At 36.2% G+C, this 21,345-nt stretch overlaps 1 protein-coding gene across 1 annotated transcript in view; it reads right to left on the bottom strand.

Annotated features, from left to right (window-relative positions):
- The window catches only part of CNTN1 (contactin 1), a 278,854-nt gene that overhangs the window by 68,650 nt on the left and 188,859 nt on the right, over positions 1-21,345 (bottom strand). Inside the window, exons 16-17 of the mRNA XM_042948459.1 lie at positions 15,596-15,754; positions 3,758-3,907 (exon numbers count right to left, since the gene is read on the bottom strand). Coding sequence (XP_042804393.1) covers positions 3,758-3,907; positions 15,596-15,754 — 309 coding nt within the window. The remainder of the gene's footprint in view (positions 1-3,757; positions 3,908-15,595; positions 15,755-21,345) is intronic.

Below are 21,345 nucleotides of genomic sequence, written 5' to 3'. Positions count from 1 at the left end.
GGGGAGGGGCAGAGAGAGACAGAGGGAGACACAGAATCTGTGTCAGGCTGTGTCACAGAATCTGGAGCAGGCTCCAGGCTCTGAGCTGTCAGCACAGAGCCTGGCACAGGGCTTGAACCCACGAACCATGAGATCATGAGCTGAGCCAAAGTCCACTTAACTGACTAAGCCACCCAGATGCCCCAAGAATGTTATAATTTTTTAACTGAAAAAAGTTTACTTAGGCATAAACTTAATCATTTTATTTTATTTTTACAATTTTATTTTGAAAATGAATACTTGTTAAATCAAATCAAGTACAAGATCTCTCAGCATGAAATTATGTGTTTTAAAACCACTGGTCAGATCATGCCCATGTTCCTTTTTATTTTTGTCTTTCAAGAAAGTCCATCATACAGAAGTTTATATTAAAAACACAAGTGGCTCTAGGGACTAATAATAAAAACCAAACACAAGGATCCTGGCTATATGGTATCTGTAATCTATAAAGCTTCAACTTATATTACCTCTCTATCCTAATGAGATGCTTGCCAGGTAAAGCAAAAGAAACAGTTGTGTTCATTTCGCAGGTGAATATACCAAAACAAACAAACAAAAAATTAGCATTTTATCATATCTAGCTTTATAGTTAAGGATGAAATCTAAACTACTCCTAGAACACTAATAAAGTTTTACATAAATACATATTTGGGTTTTTTTTCATGTTTATTTACTTACTTTGAGAGAGAGACAGAGAGCATGCTGTGTGTGAGTGGGAGAAGGACAGAGAGACAGGGAGAAAGAGAATCCCAAGCAGGCTCCACACGGTCAGTGCAGAGCTCTACAAGGGACTCGATCTCACAAATCGTGATATCATGACCTGAGCTGAAATCAAGAGTCAGATGCTTAACCAACTGAGCTACACAGGCTCCCTGTGTACACACTTGTAGAGTCCTGCTTGAGAAAATGCCCTTAAGAGAGAAAGCTCAATGTATGAGAAGAGGGGTCAAACAGATCTTGGATTTGAACTGAGTCTTGCAAGTAATTATACGAATTTCACATTATTTACTGTCTCTGAGTCTGTTACCCATTAATGAACACTGGATAGTAATACCTACCTTAAAATATTATCAAAAGAATTAACTGAAATATGTGTGAAGATACTCAGTGAAGATCAGTATTTCAATGTTTATTATCTTCCTTAATTACAGAATCATTATTTTTATCTGGTAAATAATGTAGTAAACTACATGAAACTTTCAGAGATTACTGATGGCAGTCCTGTGAATAACTGGCTTTAAAAACTAAGACATGAGAGTTCATAATTCTGTTTAGAAGTTAGGCCAAGAAATTGAGGTAGCCAGCAATGTGGATTAGTGGTATTAAGATACCACAACAGATTTTAACAGCAGTCTATCATCCTTTTAAAATCTTTTCTCTTGCAGGCACCTGGGTGGCTCAGTGGGTTAAGCGTCTGACTGCAGCTCAGGTCATGATCTCACAGTTCAAGGGTTCAAGCCCCACATTGGGCTATGTGCTGGCAGTGCAGAGCCTGCTTGGGATTCTCTTTCCTTCTCTCTCTCTCTCTGCCCCTCCCCCACTTGCACTCTCTCAGAGTGAATAAACTTAAAATAAATAAATAAAATCTCTTCTCCCAAATAAAGCACTGAACTTTGGCAAGGCATAGTAAAAATAAACTCAGAGAGCCTACAAAACATTTTCTTTTCTTTTTTTTTAAATATGAGATTTACTTTCAAATTGGTTTGCATACAACACCCAGCGCTCATTCCAACAATGCCCTCCTCAATGCCCATCAGCCACTTTCCCCTCCCTCCTACCCCCCCATCAACCCTCAGTTTATTCTCAGTTTTTAACAGTCTCTTATGGTTTGGCTTCCTCCCTCTCTAACTTTAACATTTTCATTTCCATACACAAGGAATAATAAAAAAAGAGCTATTATTATAATCAGAACAATATTTTTGCCTGGTAATTCAGGGAAAAGGAAAATAGAGCTGAGTACTTCTGCACCAAAGGCTATTTAAATGGAGTTGGTATTTCACCTAAAAATGTGAACCTGAATTGGAACAACATCCATGGTTGAGCTAGGGTCAAAGAGCATATTTAGAGTGACACCTAATATTAAAAGAACACATTCTAGCTATTTCTCAGAGAAACTATGACTCTCTCCGTGGTTTAGATCTGAGAAGTTCTCATTCCATGGTCTCCACTCCCTGCTTATCCTACCCTCCCCCCCACCCCCGACCATGCCACACGGCCACACAGTTTTAAATGTTTTTGAGTGACATGCAGAATTGTGAACCTTCTAAATCTTAAAACTCGTTACTTAAGAGCCTCCCTGGTTAAGATTCAAAATTTACATGAAAGTTTACATTCTATTTTTTAATGTTTATTTATTTACTTATTTTGAGAGAGAGAGCACAAGTTGGGGAGGTGCAGAGAGAGAAGGATAGAGAGAATTGAGGATGATTAATTGGCTTTCACTCTAGTGTCTACATAGAAGGTAGAAGCATTTACTGAGGGAGAAGTGAGATTAAGTGCAGGTGAGGACTTAGTTCCATTTTCAAATGGGTTCTCCATTTATTTATGCAGAACTGGATTTCCATCTAGTATACTTTTCCTAAGTAAAAAAGTTTTTTAATATTTCTAATGCAGGTTGCTGGAGTCAAAGACCTTCAGCCTTTGTTTTGCTTTGTGTATAATGTATTTATTTTTGAGACAGAGAGAGAGAGAGAGAGAGCGAGCAACCAGGGGCGGGGGGAGCAGAGAGAGAGGGAGACACAGAATCAGAAGCAGGCTCCACGCTCCGAGCTTTCAGTGCAGAGCCCAATGCGGGCTGAACCCACCAGCGGTAAGATCATGACCTGAGCTGAAGTCAGACACTCAACCGACTGAGCCACCCAAGTGCCCCAAAGACCTTCCTTCAGCCTTTGTACATTAGGAAATTTCTTTCATTTCATATTTGTGATAGTTTTTTGAAAATAAGTTCTAAATTATTTTTTGAGGAATTTAATTTTTAATCTTTAATTTTTTTAAGTTTATTTATTTTGAAAGACAGAGAGAGTGGAGGAGGGACAGAGAGAGAGAGGGAGAGAGAGAATCCTAAGCAGGCTCCATGCTATCAGCCGGAGCACCATGCAGGGCTCGAACTCACAAACCATGAGATCACAACCTGAGCTGAAACCAAGAGTCCGACGCTTAACTGACTGAGCCATCCAGGTGCCCCTTTAGTTTTTTTAAATTTTTTTTAAGTTTATTTATTTTGAGAGAGACAGCGTGTATGTGAGAGCATGAGAGTGGGAGAAGGGCAGAGAGAAAGGGAGAGAGAGAATCCCAAGCAGGTTCAGCTCACAGCCCAATGCAGGGCTCGAACCCATGAATCATTAGATCATGAACTAAGTAAGCATAAATCCAGAGTCAGATGCTTAACTGAGTGAGCTACCCAGGCACCCAAGTATGAAAGTTTATATTATAAATACCAATTTCATTTTAGTCATCCCAAGTGGAATACGCAGAGATTTCTATTTACTTCTTTCCTTACATTCCTTATGTAAAAATATTCTTAAACATCATATTACCTTTTTTTTGATTTTTGACTGTCTTGTCACAGAATACACACACCTGTGTGAAATACATACACACATTTTTAGATGAATCACTTACCTCAGAGTATTATTTATTTCCAAATACATTCAACTATATATAAAAGTGGCACCATATATATAAACCTTTCAAATTTTCAAAAGTTTCTTCAACATACCAGCACCATCTGTTTTAATTCTGTTTGATGGTATACTGGGCTCTCCTATACCCAACGTATTGGTTGCTACCACACGAAATTCATATTCCATCCATGGTATTAAATCCACTGCTCTTGCTGCCTCCATATTCCCTTCAATGATTGGGGGATCTAAACAAAATGAAAATTAAAAAGAATATTAGTTGACCAGCATCATTTTTATAATCCCACATTTTAATTTTACTATTTTGAGTGGCACATATTCCATTGAGTTGAAATAAAAATAAAAACTAGACATGACAAAATATTAAGTTCAAGGGAGTAAGCAGAGAGATCATTAATAAATAATAAACTACAAAAAGTGATATGAATGTGGATCATCTATTTCATAAGCCTAAGATCAGAGGGTTGAAATTCGGCACTCCTATCAAGCTCCCAGGTCATGCATTTACTGCTAATCCATGGACTCTACCTGGAATAGCAAGGAGCTGTATTCTAAAGGTAGAATCTAGAAAGATTTCCTGAGGGAAGAGCACAACTGGGCAGTTAAAAACTTTGTGGACATCCACTGACATTGTACATGGGCAGTGAATGATTTATTATTAGGGTACCTATATGTTTATACCCTTTTTTAGTTGGTTTTGTTGATTTTTACCCAAATCACTTGGGGCAATGATAACAAATGTTATAATAGTTTATTAAAAATTCATGCTCCTAGATAATGAAAAGATTATAAATTATGGATAAAATATGATCCAGCATTGCTTATTTCATTGAGATATGATAAAACATACAATCAAGGCAGGACTACACAGTATTTTAAGCTCTCTTAAAATATTTCCACATGTGTTTTTAATAACTAACATATACATACATATGCATATAAATACTTGTACATCACTTGTTTGGAAAATGTGTTGCTTTAGGCTTGTCTATGACTCATTATCTTACTATTTAGGGAATTTTTTTATCTGGCAATGCAGACCATGAATTTATAGTTTTTCAAGATGTTGTTCTCATCTCTACAATAAATGCCAAGCATCCCAGTGTCCTGGTTTCTGCTTTTGGACAAGTTCCTATGTGGCTCAGACTATGCCATGCCTCATCCTGCCATAATTGTAACTGTGCTGGATGCTAATTTTTCCATCTCTTCTCTTATTTTGTTATGAACTTGTTCTATACATTTGATGTAATTTTTGACTTTCTGATTGAAAATTTGGCTTTGTCTTCTCCTGTTTTGATTCTGCCTCTTTATTTAATATTTCTTCCACCCTTCCTTCACAGCAAATCAGAATTTGCTTTACTTCATATACCCAAGGACTTCTTTTAGGTAGTTGGAGGAAGGAAGTGTAGTTTTAGTTTGTAAAGTGCTCTTCATAAAGAAAAGAAAAAAATATAGCTGGTTGTTATGACACTGGGTAGCCCGCTTCCCCTCTAGAGACCTTCCAATAATTTTGAGCCTCGTATAAAAGAAAAAATTTTATAGTAGTGGGTTGAACTGTGCCTACCAAAAAGTTCTATCTCTTCCCAAATTACAAGAACCTGTGAATGTAAGTCATCTGGAAAACCAGTCTTTGTGTGTCCTTTGAAGTTTAAGACCAGAATTATGTTAAGGATCCTGGGATAAGATTAGCCTGGATTATCTAAGTGGGCCCTGAAACCAATATTAAGCATCCTTATAAGAGAAACACAGAGGAGAGACATATGTAGAAGAGGAGGCAATGTGACCACAGAGACAGAAGTTGAAGTGATGTGGCCACAAGCCAAGGAACATCTGGAGCCACTGGAACCTAGGAGAGGTAAGGAATACCTGTTCCCTAGAGCCCCTGGAGACGGTACAGCCTTGCAAACACCTTGATTTTGGACTCTGGCCTCCAGCACTGTGAGAGTCTAAATTTCTGTTGTTTTAAGCAACCAGTTTGTTACAACAGCCCTAGGGAACCAATACAGAGTTTTAAAGTCAGAAGCTGATGGGATTATTTATGAGTTTGTGATCTTATGAATTTGGGGCCTAAGTAAAAACATATGGTAGAAGGATCAAGGAGGCAGTCCAATCCTTCCCCTCCCTGTGCTCCAAAATCCCGGCACCATTTAAATGTTTATTTATTTTGAGAGAGAGAAAGAGAAAGAGAGGGAGGGACAGTGAGAGAAGGAGAGAGAAAATCCCAAGCAGACTCTGGATTTCATGACTGTGAGATCATGACCTGAGCCAGTATCAAGAGTTGGATGCTTAATCAACTGAGCTACCCAGATGCCTTTAATCCCAGCACCATTTAAATGCCTGAAGAATGGGAATGTTGAAAGCCCTCCAAAGGGTCTCTCTTGACAAGGGTATGCTATTCTCATGATGGTCAAAGCTAACCAGGCTTTTTCAAGCAGCTGGGCAGCCAACAAGTACAGGCAAGAGTATGTTGGGTCAAAACAAGAAGAACCAGAAGGATGTGCAGTGGAAACTGTAGCTAATAGACTGATTTTGAGCATGTGTGATCATCCAGTATGAAAACACCCCTAAATAAATGGAAGGTCGAGTATATGTTCAAAGAGTAGAAAATCAGACTTGACCACAGAAAATATTTGGAGGAATGGTGAAAGGTAAAGAAGGAAAGGTCTAGTGGGGTCATTTTGTGGTAGGCTTTGGATTCCAGGTGAAGCTGTCAGTCCTCTGATTTAATGACCGAGATGAAGAAAGAAGGAATAAGCAAAATGCCTTGGAGTTACTACCATAAGATAAATACCAGTGAGAAACCATTGGCTCAGGGATGCAAACAACTTTCTCAGAAGGGGAAACAAGAAGTTGGTGGTTGGTAGGAAGATGGACTTCTGGAATGCATCTTCTGAATGGGTAGGAAAGAATTTGGTATCTATAAGTTAAGGATAGTATTCTCTACCAGGATTGCTAAAGGCATGAAAAGTGCTCTTTCTGGAACAAAACCAATTATAATCATTCTTGTTAATATACATTAACATCAGTACTTATGAGAATATAAATATCCCAAACAAACATGTATTGGTATATTTTTATAATACCTCCTAAATAAAACCATTTACATAAGCAGTAGGAATAACTTAGCCAAAAAAAAAAAAAGACTAACATTTTCATTTTAGAAAAATGTATCTAGAATTAAAAGTGGCTTCTATCATGCCTGTTTTCCATTCCACAAACTGGGGCAGGACTTTTAAACACCACATCACGAGAAGAGGATTTTAAAGCTTGCGAGAATTTCTCTTTTTCCCAGCTCCAATCTTGACACAGGCAGTCCACACTAAAAATATTTCTTTTGCCTCCCCTTGTTTGTTCATTTGTGAACATCCACGTTTCTTCTATTTCTTCTACATGTTTTAGAATTCTCTGGGCCTAGTATACCTAGTATAGTGTTTTGTAAATAATACTACTTAATAAATGTTTGTAAAAAATATAAATAAAATATAAATACAAAAGTTACACTTATTTAGAGCAGACAGTGTTTCAATGCAAGAAGTACAGCCTTGTGTAGAACACTCACAATAGTCTCCTTCATCCCTGAATCATTCAGGCTACTGGTGAAAGACAAGAAGATCATTCCTTTACCCTGCCCCACCACAAAATATCCAACACTCTGTGGCTTTGATGCTTATATTCAGTCTATAAATTATCTTCCTTTGTAAGGCAGTATACTTTGTCTCAGTCCCCTTAAGCCCTCTCCCACTCTCTTTAACTGTGAGCTGATCCTTTCTCCTCTACTGCTACTGTTTGTTTTACCTCTATTATACATTTTTATTTGTTTTATTCTGGCCCTGAATATCCCTATAAATGGATTTTTACCCCATGCAATTCTCCCCCAACTCTTCAGTCCTGGCAGGAACTATTGGATATATTTTATTTTTCCAAAACCACCCACATAGACAGGAGCAGAGTTCAGCTTTGCTTTGGAAGCAGATTCATACCCGGGCCAAATGCAGAACAGTCAGAAGCAGAGGACATTGTGTCCCCTCTCTTCAGCCAAGTTTCTTGCCACCTGTTTGTTATTCCTAGAGTCAGAAAGAGAGGAGAGCACTTTGCACAATTGACGCAAGTGCTAGGAATCAGGACTGGGGTCTCAAGATCCTGAGTTTTAAGTGGGTCAGTTCTGGGTCAGGCCATTGTTTAACAGATAATTTCAGTATAGAAAATCAGATCTTAACTGTATCATGACTGTCAGAGGCTTCTCCCTATAAAAACTACATTGAGTATTAACCTGATAGCTGTTTAAATCTTGGTTTTACTCCTGAGTGTAACTCTCAATCAAAGGGATACAGAGCAGGAGACATGCTCCTTACGTTAACACTCAGGTCAAAAGACCCTCTTGAGAAGGTCTTACTTTAACAACCAACCATACACAATAATCCATAGATTCATTTGCAAATGCCTTGAGTCCCTGAGGCTCAGAATAAAAAGATTGTGACTAATCTTTGGAGGAAAAGAGAAGCAAGCCTCATGGGTATCCTAAGGCCAATAATTCACAGTGTTTTTGTTGCCTGGAAACCATGCTTATGGCACTCTGCCATCAGGCCACATGCACTAACTGAAAAGCTTCAGAAATAGCCAGAATGACCTCTGGACTAAAAAATATATTGTTTCAAGAATAACTCTAGGCAATGTAATCCCACCTGTTCTAGATTCTTTGAAGTTGCCTAGTGAATCCTGGTGTTTCCTTAGAATTTAAATACATTCAGAACCTTTAGGTTCTTCCCTCTCAATCCAAAATTCAAGCATTTGAAACTATCCAGAAGCCACTCAGAGGTTCTAAGTGATAAAGCAGGTCTGCGTTTGAGAATGGAAAAGGGCATTTATAGGCTTCTCATTGGTTCCGTGTTATATTAGAGCCTTCAGACCCACCCACAAGGTCTTCTGGCAGAACTTTGAAAGGAGCCATAGATTTGGCAAAGTTCTCTGCAGTGAAAGAGAAGCAAATTGTGCTCTGGCATCCCAAAAGATGTGATTCATTGATTTTTCTCCAAGGAAATTTTGAATGTAACCTCATAAAACCCCAGAAATTCATATTTGAAATAAGAACAACAAAAAGTGAGGCTACAGAAAGGCAAAAGAGAAATAGTAAATTCTACAAAGTATCCTACAAGAAGCCTAGTGGTTTTTCTTTTTTCTTTTTTTTTTTTTTTTTTTGCATTTTTTAAAACCTAACAATGTGGCAAAGAATTAAAAAAAAACACTAAAAACTAAGTAAAGATGTGGTAGAAGAGATACTCATATGTTGGTGGTGGTAATAGAAATTGTTTCTTCTTTTCTACTGGATAATTTTTTAGTTCAGCTCATGGGTTTAGGCATGTTTACACTAAATAATTTAGTTTACAAATATCTATTCTAAGGAAATAATCTAACATTAAAGAAACATTTATGTATTAAGACGATATTACAGATTTGCACCAATAAATTCGAGGCTTCCACATGACGGAATTTTAAACACAAAGACATTTTTCTTCTTCATTTTAGAGAATATATCCCACCTTTGTTCTCTTAATTGATCCTCATAGCACGGTTTCTAGGTCTCTTTATGTTCAGTCCCCTTCCATACATATGTCCTATCACCAACAATATTCTATAAAATTTCCTCTCCAAGTAGCAGTATAGAATCAAACACAACATTCTAAATCTTATCTATGCATCGTGTAGAACCCTGAGAAAATGGCATCAAATTTCTGCTGTCCATCCCAGAAAAGTCCAAGAGAAATAATATTTACAATAGATTGTTTCAAAGACATACAGTCTATTCTTCCATATCATTATTCTAAATGTAATCCTTGGACTGCTGAAACTTGGTATCTTTGAAAAATATTTACTGAATACCTTAAATAATTACCTTCATAAAACAGAGTTTAGTCTTATACTTTCCATTTTTAGTGGGCACCACTATAAATAAAAACTACATGGTTGCATTTACTGCAAAAAGTATTTTTCATTTCTACTTAGGACACTGTCACAAGAGAATTTTACTTACATAACTAATAAAAAGAACAGGTAATACAATCTACAAAATAATCATTTTTCAGAGCCTATCAGAGAGCTGAATTTGTGAAATTTGTGAAGAAGAATAGGTACAGGAACAGGGAGAGGAGAGCATAGTCATTAATGTTCAGAAAAACAAAACTTTTCACAGATATTTAAAGACAACAGGTAGGCTGGCATGGCTGTTTCGAATCCCAGAAGCCCCCAAATCAAGGAGCATCTATACCCATCAGCCAATTCTTTTTTTGTGGGCCTTCACCAAGTGTACTACAAACAGCTGGGGGCAGGACAAGAGAGCCAAAAGAAACCTCCCTCTGAGGCACGGACATCTCAGATCTGTTCAAGTCTAAGAGCAAAGCAGGAAAATGGAGACCACCATATGCACTCCAGGCCTTACCCTGAATAAGTATGTGGTTGTGTGTGGCTGTGTGAGTGGCAAGAGAGCAAAGACAGATCTGCCTCCCCAGAGAGGGACAAGTGTTTTGGGTCTGCTGAAGTCTGAGTGAACCTCTAACTGAGAACCACTCCCCCACCCACCCCCAGGAACTCGGGGCTTCAGACTAATGATTAGACAACAGCTGCCTGGGGCAGAAGAAGGGAAGCTGATAGAACCCTCCCTGAGAGCCAGGCTAGAAGAACAAACAAAGTCTGATGGGAAGGCTGGAAAGCATTCACATGTGAGAGAGGTTTTGATTCTCCACTCAAATTTACTTGACCCTGTACTGAACTGAATCTAACGGCAAAAGTCAGATCACCTCAATTACAGATTGTAGTGACAAAATGACAGTTTTGGAAAAATGACATGCATTTTCCAGGATATAAGTAGTATTCACTTTATGCTCCACTGTTCTTTTTTACACAATGTATGGATATTTAAAAAGTTATCAGGACATGAGAAAACAAAGAAATGTGATTCATTTTCAAGAAAGGAAAAAAGAAACAATCAACAGAGCCAGACTTAAAGATGGCCAGATGTTAAATGATCAGACAAGGACTATAGAAAAATTACTAGAAATACGTAAAAGTAACAAGTGGGAAAAAGTGCACCACTTGCAAAACAAAAAGGACATTTCTATGGAATACTATGTAAACAATATGAAAAGGAACCAAATCCTGGAAACAAAAAATCCTGGAGATAAATAGAAATAAGAAATCAAAATAATTTTTATAGGATTTTCAGCAAACTGAATGTAGCATGGAAAAGAATCTATGAGGGTGAAGACAATTCATTAGACACTATCCAATCAGAAGCAAACACATACATCCATGATCTATGGAACACATCAAACAACCTAACATACATTGCAACACAGACCAAGAAGAGAAAGAGAGCATGACGCAGAAGAAATATCTGAAGAGATAATGGCTGAGAATTTTCTAAGTTGAAGGAAGATATCAACTCAAAGATCAAGCTTGCCAGTAAACCCCCACCAGGATAAACATATTTTCATCAAGCTGAAAAGCAAAAAGGAAAAAAATCTTGAAAGCAGCTAGACATGATGGACACATTAAATATAGGAATATAAGGTAAAAACAATAAATAGTTCACTTCTTATCAGAAACAACAAAAGCAAAAAGATAAAGAAATAATATTTTCAAAATGTTCAAGGGATGCCTGGATAGCTCTGTCAGTTAAGCCTCTAACTCTGGATTTTGGCTCAGGTCATGATCTCATGGTTCAGTTCACGAGATTGAGCCCAGCATTAGGCTCCGTGCTGACAGCTCAGAGCCTGCTTGGGATTCTCTCTCTCCCTCTCTCTCTGCCCCTCCCCTGCTCACTCTCGCTCTCTCTCTCTCTCTCTCTCTCTCAAAATAAATAAACTAAAAAATAAAAGAAATAAAAAATAAAGGGGTGCCTGGGTGGTTCAGTTGGTTAAGCATCCAACTTCGGCTCAGGTCATCACTACGGTTTGCGAGCTTGTGAGCTCGTGCCCTGTGTCGGGCTCTGTGGTGACAGCTCAGAGCCTGAAGCCTGCTTCAGATTCTGTGTCTCCCTCTCTCTCTTATCCCTCCCCTATTCACGCTGTCTCTCTGTTTTTCCAAAATAAATAAACATTAAAAAAAAGAAATAAAAAATAAAATGCTCAAAAAACAACTTAGAATTTATATTAAAAAAATTATCACAAATATGATATGAAAGAAATTTCCAAAGGCTAAAGGTCATTGACTCCAGCAACCTGCACAATCAGAAATATTAAAAAAGTTCTTCACTTAGGAAAATTATACTATATGGAAATTCAGTTCTACATAAATAAATGGAGAACACTTTCCAAAATGGAACTAAGTCCTCACCTGCACTTAATCTCTCTTCTCTCTCAGTGAATGTTTCTACCTTCCGTGCAGATGCTAGAGCCAAAATCTCATTGCCCATCCTCAATTCTGCCCTTTCTCTCAATATCCATACTCAATTTGTTAGAAAGTTCTGTTTTGCCTTCAAAAATATATCTCAAACCCACGCACTGCTCTCCATGCACATTGCTATCCCATTGTCCTAGCCACTGACATCTCCGACCTGGACATCCCTCACCTTCAATATCCTCCTAGCTATTCTCCATGTTTCTAGTTTTGGCCCTCCAGAAATCCCTTCTCCATACATCATTATTTCTCCTTCGTTTACAAATTCCTTATAGGATCTACAAGCCCCTGCATATCTTGTCATCCACTATTGCTATTTGCATTATAAACTACATCCAAATTTAGTGGCTGACATCAACTATCATTTTACTCTGTCTCATGAGTTTCATATATATAAATTTTTTATTATAGGAGCACCTGGTTGGCTCAGTCGGTTAAGCATCCGACTTCGGCTCAGGTCATGATCTCACGGTTCATGAGTTTGAGTTCAGCATTGAGCTCTCTGCTGTCAGTGTGGAGCCCACTTAGGATCCTCTTTCTCCCTCTCTCTCTGCACCTCCCCCTATCATGCTTTGTCTCTCTCTCACACACAAAAATAAACATTTAAAAATATTTATTGTATATATTTTATATTATAAAATAAAAATTTTTGTTGGGCCTAAGACATACAGAAGTGTAATATATTTGATGATATCTTAAAGGCAGGTGGATGAGAAGTTCTATCAAAGTAAGGATGGTAACTCAAATCCACACGAACAAATGAGGAGGACTAAAAATGGAAAATAAAAAAGTTAATATAACAAACTCTATAAATATGTACTTGCTTTCCTTTCTTCTTGTAGCTTCTTTAGAAGACAGTAACAGAAGAATAACAGGTTTGTAATACATAGAGAGGAATAAAAATAATACATAGCACCAAAAAATGGGTAAGATGCAATAGAGTTATCTAGGAGTAACATTTCCATATCTCACTGAAATTAAGTTAGTAAACATATGAAGTATTCTAACAAGTTCAGATGTAGCTGGTGAGCCCTAGAGTAATAATATGTGTATTTATATTTATATTTAAAATTCATTTATTTATATTCAGTAATGTATATATAGTATATAGAGAGTAACCATTAACTACATAAATATATATTCATTAAAGTAGTTAAGATGTTATACTAGAAAATATTCACTCAAGCAGTAAAGAAGGAATAAAGGAACAAAAACAAGTAAAACATTTAGTAAGCAAAAATACAATGGATAGTTACCACAGGGGAGGTGGGCAGGGAATGGGTGAAATAGGTGATGGGGATGAAGGAATGCATTTGTGATGAGCACCAGGTATTATATGGAAGTGTTGAATCACTAAATTGTACACCTGAAACCAATATTATATTGTGTGTTGACTAACTGGAATTTAAATAAAAACTTAAAAAAAATAAACAGAATAAAATACAATGGCATATATAAACCCAGCTATATAAATAGTAACATGAAATATTAATTGATCAAAGAATCCAATCAAAAGGCAGTGGGTGTCAGGATAAAAAATAAGATGCAACTATATGTTTCAACAGAAAACATACTATAGATTCAAAGATTGAAATAGGCTGACAGTTGTGAAAGACACAACATGTAAACAAGAACCATGCAAAAGTTGGGGTGACTAGATTAATATCAGAAGCACCCTTTCTTTCAAATACAACTCCTGTATCCTGATCCCTCTTCACGATTGTTTCTCTTTAGCACTACTCACCATAGGACTTACTGTACATTTTACTGTACATTTACTGTAATTATTTGTTCATTGCCGTCTTTCCTACTAGAATGTAAACTCTTTTGAGTGTATGGTGTGTGTGTGTGTGTGTGTGTGTGTGTGTGTGTGTGTGTGTGTGTGTGTTTCTTCTCTCTGTTTTGTTCCTGGATGGCCAGGTGTATATCCAGAATCTAGGACAGGTTCTTGCATACAATGGAGGCCCCATCAGCATGTGTTTAATAAATGAGCATTATGGGGCCTGATCTAGGAGTTAGAGTAGGGCAGTGAATAAAAACCTTCATCCTCATGGAACTTACTTTCTAGTGGAATAGATATAGATATTTTAATGATAAGTATATTTTTATTCAGCTACCTAGTAAGAACATATATTTAATGAAAATGATTACAATTATTACTCCTTTTTCAAAGCAAACCAAATTTAAATGTGTTCATTGCGTTCTGTTCTCTAGTATCTATAATCAGTGTCAGTTAGGCTAGATATCTAATATTATCATTATCATCCATTTTCATTCTCTTCAGAGAAATAGAAAATATCCATACTTCAGGTTTATCAAACATCTAAATTGTTTTTATATTATTTTTCAAATGATCTGATTTTGCCAAGTTTATTGCTAGATAACTTACATTTGCAAGCATAATGTAGCAGAAATATTTCACCTGTTTCTAACTCGTGTTCTTTATATAATATATGGAGAATACCTCAATACTAAAATATATCTAAACCCTCATAACAGCCTTCAGGTTTATATTTAGTTCATTTCACATAATAGGAATAAATTATCAAAGAAAATTAAATCTAAACTAAAACTTCTCAATGATCAATACAATTAAATCCCATTATGTTAGTTAAAGCAAAAATAAGAGCAGGTTTGGGATATTCTGGGATTACTTCTTTTCAAATTTTTAAAAAGATAAACATTTTATTCATTTTGTTTTTTTCTCCCCTTGTGACAACTGAGCACATATTTCTATGTCTCTTCATTATGTCTAAAAGAAACTCTAGCAATTACAAGTTTGTTTAAAAATAATGTCAAAATGACAAACAGAAACAGATTATTTCATTGAAAGGATCCTTCTTTTTCTTTGACATTACAACAGATAAACTGATGTGTGATGTTATAGTCTAGTCATGAAAAATGGCAATGGGAATAGCTATAAAGGTGGGAACCCACTTACTCATTTATTTTTCCTAATCAACTTTTAGAATACCTTAGTATAAGAAAAAAAAATGGAGACCCAAAACTTCACTGAAAATATGTTCTGAGGAAATTCAAAGCAGGTATGATCATCTTTGAAAAACAAAGGCTATAGTAGTGAGAAACTGGGTGCTTAAATTAATATTTATAACCAAAGTGGCTTTTCTAAAAATGCAGAATAATAGTACCTATGTAATTGCAAAAAAAAAGGGTCATAAATAATAAGCTATAGATATCATTTGCCAAAAAAAAAAAAAAGATTTCCTGAAGTTTATTTTTCCTAATAAACCTTAGAATTACACATAGCAAACTAGAAAACTAGGAGGCCTCTCTTTGCTTTCCCATTATAGATTCAGAAATGCTGCTTCCCCTGCAGCTTTAAACTGTCTAAGTTCCTTGTGGTTTTCTTCACTACCATCCCACAGGGATACTTGAAAAAAAAATTAAAAATAGAAAAGCATTTCAAGGTAGGTGATGAAATCCTTAAAAAGTCCAGATACTCATTTTTGTGAAAAGAATTCATTTAAAAATATGCACAGATTAATCAGACAAATGAAACTTACCTGTCTTTGCATCTTTCCAGTCATCTGAAAGAATAGTCTTGGTCTGAATAGTGTATTTAGATATAGGACTATGATTGTCTGAACCACGGCTCCAAGTAAGTGCCACAGAAGTGGCTCTAATGTCTTCTATTCGCAGACCACCTGGAGGGCCTGGAGGGCCTGGAATGAAAATTTGGGTAATGAATCAATGAATCCCAGCTAGCGAATTAAGTGCACATTAGAATACAAAAAACATCTTCTATGAAATTAAAGAACATTTGTATGATATAATCGGTGTTGCCATATTTCTTTTGGAATATATAAACTATAATAGGCAATAATAATAATAATATTCTGGCCTTTGCTAAGTGGATTCATGGTGTCTCTTTGAAAAAGGAGATAAATGCTATCATTTAGAAATGACATTATTCAAGATAAATATGACAATCTTGGTTCATAAAATGGATACACATGACAACCTTTGACTTATAAAATGCAATTGGCGTTATAGGACCTAACAGAGTATAGCAAGTTAATAAATGTTTGCTGAATGCATAAATCAGGTATGGTAGCACAAATAAGTCCAGATATGAGAATAGTTAAATGTTTCATTGTGCTTCCCCCAGATGGAACAAATTCTTTTTTATAACCCTAAATGGTCTAGGTAGTTTATTTTACTTGGAGTAGAAAATTCTGGGAATTATTGTATCATTTTGGATAACATATTCATATTAGTTACAGTAATGGAGTAAATAATATGACAAGAAATATCTCTATTTCCATAAAATGCAAAAAACAATCACCAACTCAGAGATACACCAGAAATGCTCTGAAACACAAAATACTATACTGAAGAGTCTTAGGACAGAAAGATTATTAATGCAGAACATAAAACAATGTTAAAAATAGGTTTTCATAGATGCTTCATAGGTCAGCACCAATATTACTCATTGAGAGCACTATGCCAGGTAGTAAAAAAACACATGATGCATAACTTTTGGGTATGGAAGAGCTTTTCAGGGTCTTGAAAAGAGTGAAATGGACCAGCAAATAAATAACCATAATTGTCGGGGTGCCTGGGTGGCTCAGTGAGTTACACATCCGACTTCAGCTCAGGTCATGATCTCACGGCTTGTGGGTTCGAGCCCTGCGTTGGGCTCTGTGCTGACAGCTCAGAGCCTGGAGCCTGCTTCAGATTCTGTGTCTCCCTCTCTCTCTGCCCCTCCCTTGCTCATGCTCTGTCTCTCTCTCAAAAATAAATAACCACTAAAAAAAATAACTATAATTGTAAATGCCAGTAAATGCCACGATAATGGCATACAAGGCATTTATACTTTACATCACAATTTCTTGTTTTTAAAAATGAGAAAAACATCCTTTAAGTGGTACAGATGCATCCATTGTTTACAATGCCACAGAAGGTTCTCAGGGAATAGAGACGTCCTTGTATACACATCTCAGAAAATACTCTCACTTGTTTTCTTTACACCAGAAAGGAGTCAATCCCCAACTAAATTAGGCATATTAAATATAATAACAACTTTGGTAAAATGATACCTTTGGCTTTTCATTGTGAATGTAGTACTAAAGACATGTGTAGCTAAATATAAATACTTTACTCGTTATCAAATCAGATGCTTAGTCTGCATCATTTTGGTTTTTGCAAATGGGTTTTGGTTTTTGCTAAGGTATAGATGATTTCCTTGTAGCTGATCCCAAGGGGGAAAAGGTATAGATAGATCCATACAAATACATTACTGCTAATACTAAAATAACACAAGACACATCCTATTGATGGTAGTAAATTTTATTATTTGGAGGTTTATATAACATATAAATAAACTTTTATAAATGGATCATCTCTAATAGTGTACTTATACTTCTCGATGTTAATTAAAAGCAACATATATACATCATCCAGAGTAAATGAAAATAGACACATAAGTAATATAGAACACGTGCGATATTCTGAAAGAAAAAACTGCATTTTTCATATGTAAAAACCATATTGATTGGATACTTTTTCTGAGCACAAAGGTATGGCATCAATAAAATGCTAAGGGGGATTTAAGACAGAATTGCCATAGGTTAGCCTTTAACCATTAAAGTATAAATTATTGCCCTGCTGTTATTCTCTGAAGTTCTTGGAGTGGCAAATGAGTAATATTTTAAAAGTTCAGATTAGAGTTGCATATTAGGAACATATTTGTTGGAATCTTACATGCCAAATAATTTCACTCAGTCATCCATTCATTGAAGAGTAACACTGTTAAGCAAGACATTGTAATTAAATTTGTGCATTTTGTTTCCTCTGATATATGCTTGGCTGCTAACGGGTTCTTAACAAATATTTTGGTGTCTACATAAATGCATATATCACATTTGAACTTCTCTCAGTTCTGTAAACATAGCAGTCATCCACAACACAAGCTCTACTTTTCCATTTGCCTTGAATATCATCCTAAGGAGGTAAAATTGAGAGAGCAAATGGAAAGGTGTCGGTTGAGATCCTCAAAACCCTGGTGTGGCAATGTTACTTAGTAACGCGAAGTACACTTTTCCATCTAGTAAGTGACTACGAATATCTCCTGGAAAATACCTGAGAGAAAAGTACTATTAAAGGCAGGGATTGTGGAGTTTAAAAGAGGCTTGACTTTAAATTCTTTGCTCTTTGCCTGGTGACTCAGTCGGTTAAGTGCCCGACTCTTGATTTTGGCTCAGGTCATGATCTCATGGTTGTGATGAGATCTAGCCCTCCTTTGTTGCATTGGGCTCCATGCTGAGCGTGGAGCCTGCTTAAGATTCTCTCTCTCCCTGTCCCTTTGTCGCTCTTGAATGCTCACACAAACTCTCCACGCACTCTAAAATATATGTGTGTGTATATTTATATTTATATTTATGAATATATATAATATAAATATATACAAATATTATATATATAATAAGTTCTATGCCCTGATTTATCATGGGCAAGTTTTTAAAATTATTGTTTCCATTTCCTCATCTGTAAACTAGGAGTAATAAAAATTGATCATAATATAGAATAGTTTTTTTTTTAGGATTGAAACAGTATCTTTAAAGAATATAGTGGTAGACTTGATCCATAGAAAGTCCTCAGTAAACTTTAAGTATCAAAAGTATTGTTGCTATTATTCCTGTAAGAGCTTCCTGGGCATCTGAGCTACTAAGCAGCAGTAATTATTGAATTGGGAGTGATCTGTTTCTCAGCTTGCTCATTTACAACTTGTTTTCATTTAAAAATAAAGTGTTTTCTGATAAATTTGTTGGAGGTGAGGAAAGGTTGGCAGTGTGAAGTCCCTTAGTTTGTACTAAAAAATCACAATGTAGCAAAAACGGAGTGGTGCTATCAAGAGGAACTTGCACAACCCAGGAGGTCAGCTCAGGGCCAGTATTGTATTATCTCCCAGAGGAAGATTTTCAAAGCAGTGTAGCTGATATTACTTGTTCATTTTTTCCTGTTCATAATGGAGAAAAAAGTTTTATGGTAGAAAATAAAATGCAGCTACCAGTTCCTCTCAGCACACACACAAGAAGGCATTCGGAACTGGCCACCCTTGTTATTCTTCCATCAATGAGGAGAAAAAAGCAATACATGATTCTAAGAGTTTCTCTTCCTCCCTCCCTCCCTTTCTCTCTCTCTCTTTCTCTGTCTCTTCTCTACCTCCACCTCCTCTCTCTCTCTTTCTCTTTTTCTCTGCCTTCTCTCCCTCTCCCTCTCCTTTTTCCTCTCCCTCTCTTTAAGCTCCTACTGTTTTGCAAACACTCTCAAGAAATATACAAGCAATGAATTAAAGTCAGGGAAAAATGTAAGCAAATGGACTGTTACATGCAGCTTATTTCATTATTACCCTACTAATATATCTTTCCAATTTCTTAAGTGGCCCTCAGGCAGATAGCTAATTGTTCCTAAGAATGTTATTTATAATGAATTATGTATATATATATATATATATATATATATATATATATATATATGTGTGTGTGTGTGTACACACACACACACACACACATATATATATATATATATATATATATATATATATATATATAAATTAAAATGAAATTAAATTGAAATTATAATGACACAGAGACATTGGTCAGATAGAAAGGAACTTTGGAATTTGACATGCATTTTAAATGCTTATATACATTCAAGGAGAAATTATTTTAGTCTTCCATTTTCTTTCTTTTTTAAATTTTTTTAAATTTTTAGATGTTTGTTCCCTTACTTTGAGTGGGAGAGGGGTCAGAGAGAGAGGGACAGAGGATCCCAATGACCTAACCCTACGTCAAGAGTTGGATGCTTAACCAACTGAGCCATCCAAGCACCCCCATTCTTTTGTTTTTAATCATTACAGATCAGGATGGCAGGAGGAGGGGGAAGTGTGTGTGGAGGAACTGGGATAATTTCTCTGACTAGCCCTGGCAAAACTTTCTTTTGATTCTTCTCACTACCATTAAATACTTAGGAAGCTGGAAAGAGAGGAGTAAGGAGAAAAATAAAAAAAGATCTGGGGGAGGAGGTAAAAAGCTTTTTAAATGACCCTTTTTGTTTTTAGTTTTTATGAAGACAGTCTGACCAAATCCTCGTAGGATAAAATTTCCAGTGCAAACTTCAGTGTCGATACTCTCTATCTCCTATTCAAAATCATGGTGCTCTATCACTATTTTTCTTAGACCTACCTTTCTGTACTTCTTCAGGTAGAGGCTGCGACTATGTAATTCCTTCTCTATTTGCACTACCCTCTGTCTTACTATCCTGGTTTTTCACTTATATTCTTTTCCTCTGCCTTTAAATATCCCTCACAGAGATTGCTGCCTGAGAACGCTCCATAAAAATCTCACCTATAGGGGATAATTAGTGGTCTGTCAAGGTCCTTGCTAGTGCTATGTTTCAACATTGTGGGTTCTTCAAAGTCAGGCAAAAGGAATCTACAATTACTGAAGTTTGTTCTTTTTTTTCTTTTCAACCAGTGAAGAAGGACTGTGGGAAATATCCAGAATGGTCCTCTATCATCTGTGGTTCAATGCAGTCTCATTTGCCACATTGATACTCCCTACCCCTAAATCTCTCCAGGTTCTCAATGTTTTAACTATGAAATCATTGACTGCAGGCAAATAACAAAAATATTTCAGTATGTAATATGGATCACATACATTTTAGAGTGCATGTAAGTGAATATCTGTATATTTACCAAAGGATCCAGAAGTCTAGAAATGTTATTGCCAGAGTCACCCAGATAGTTTGTAACAGAGTACAGATTGGGACAAGAGACTGGGTGTCCTGGCATAACTCACACAAAATGAGAAAAGGCCCATTTGAAATTTAGATCCTGCAGCCCGAAGGTGCCTATCTGCAAAAGCCCTCCAAAAAGCTACCTGAATACTGACAGGTTTTCCCTGTTGTTTTCTTGGATTTCTGTGTGTTTTTTTGAATAATATAATGTATTTTTTAACAAGTATGAACTCATAACAACATAAAATTTATATGACATAAAATGTTAGTGAATAAAAATTTTATATGTTTTATTTTAATAAAACTAATATATTTTACTGGGCCCTTGTTATATTGAAGTCACTGCGAAATCTCATCATCAATGATGTAGGTGCTATCATTTTTGCTACTTTACAGATGAGGAAACAGAGACATGGATAGATTAAACGATCACAGTCATACAGCTAGCAAATGACAAAGCTAGGATGTAAACACAGCCAATCTGTCATGAAACCAACTTTCCAATAACTATAGC

This window comes from Panthera leo, chromosome B4 (genome assembly GCF_018350215.1).
Source record: "Panthera leo isolate Ple1 chromosome B4, P.leo_Ple1_pat1.1, whole genome shotgun sequence".
Lineage (NCBI taxonomy): Eukaryota > Metazoa > Chordata > Mammalia > Carnivora > Felidae > Panthera > Panthera leo.
This window is presented reverse-complemented; position numbering and strand designations above follow the sequence as displayed.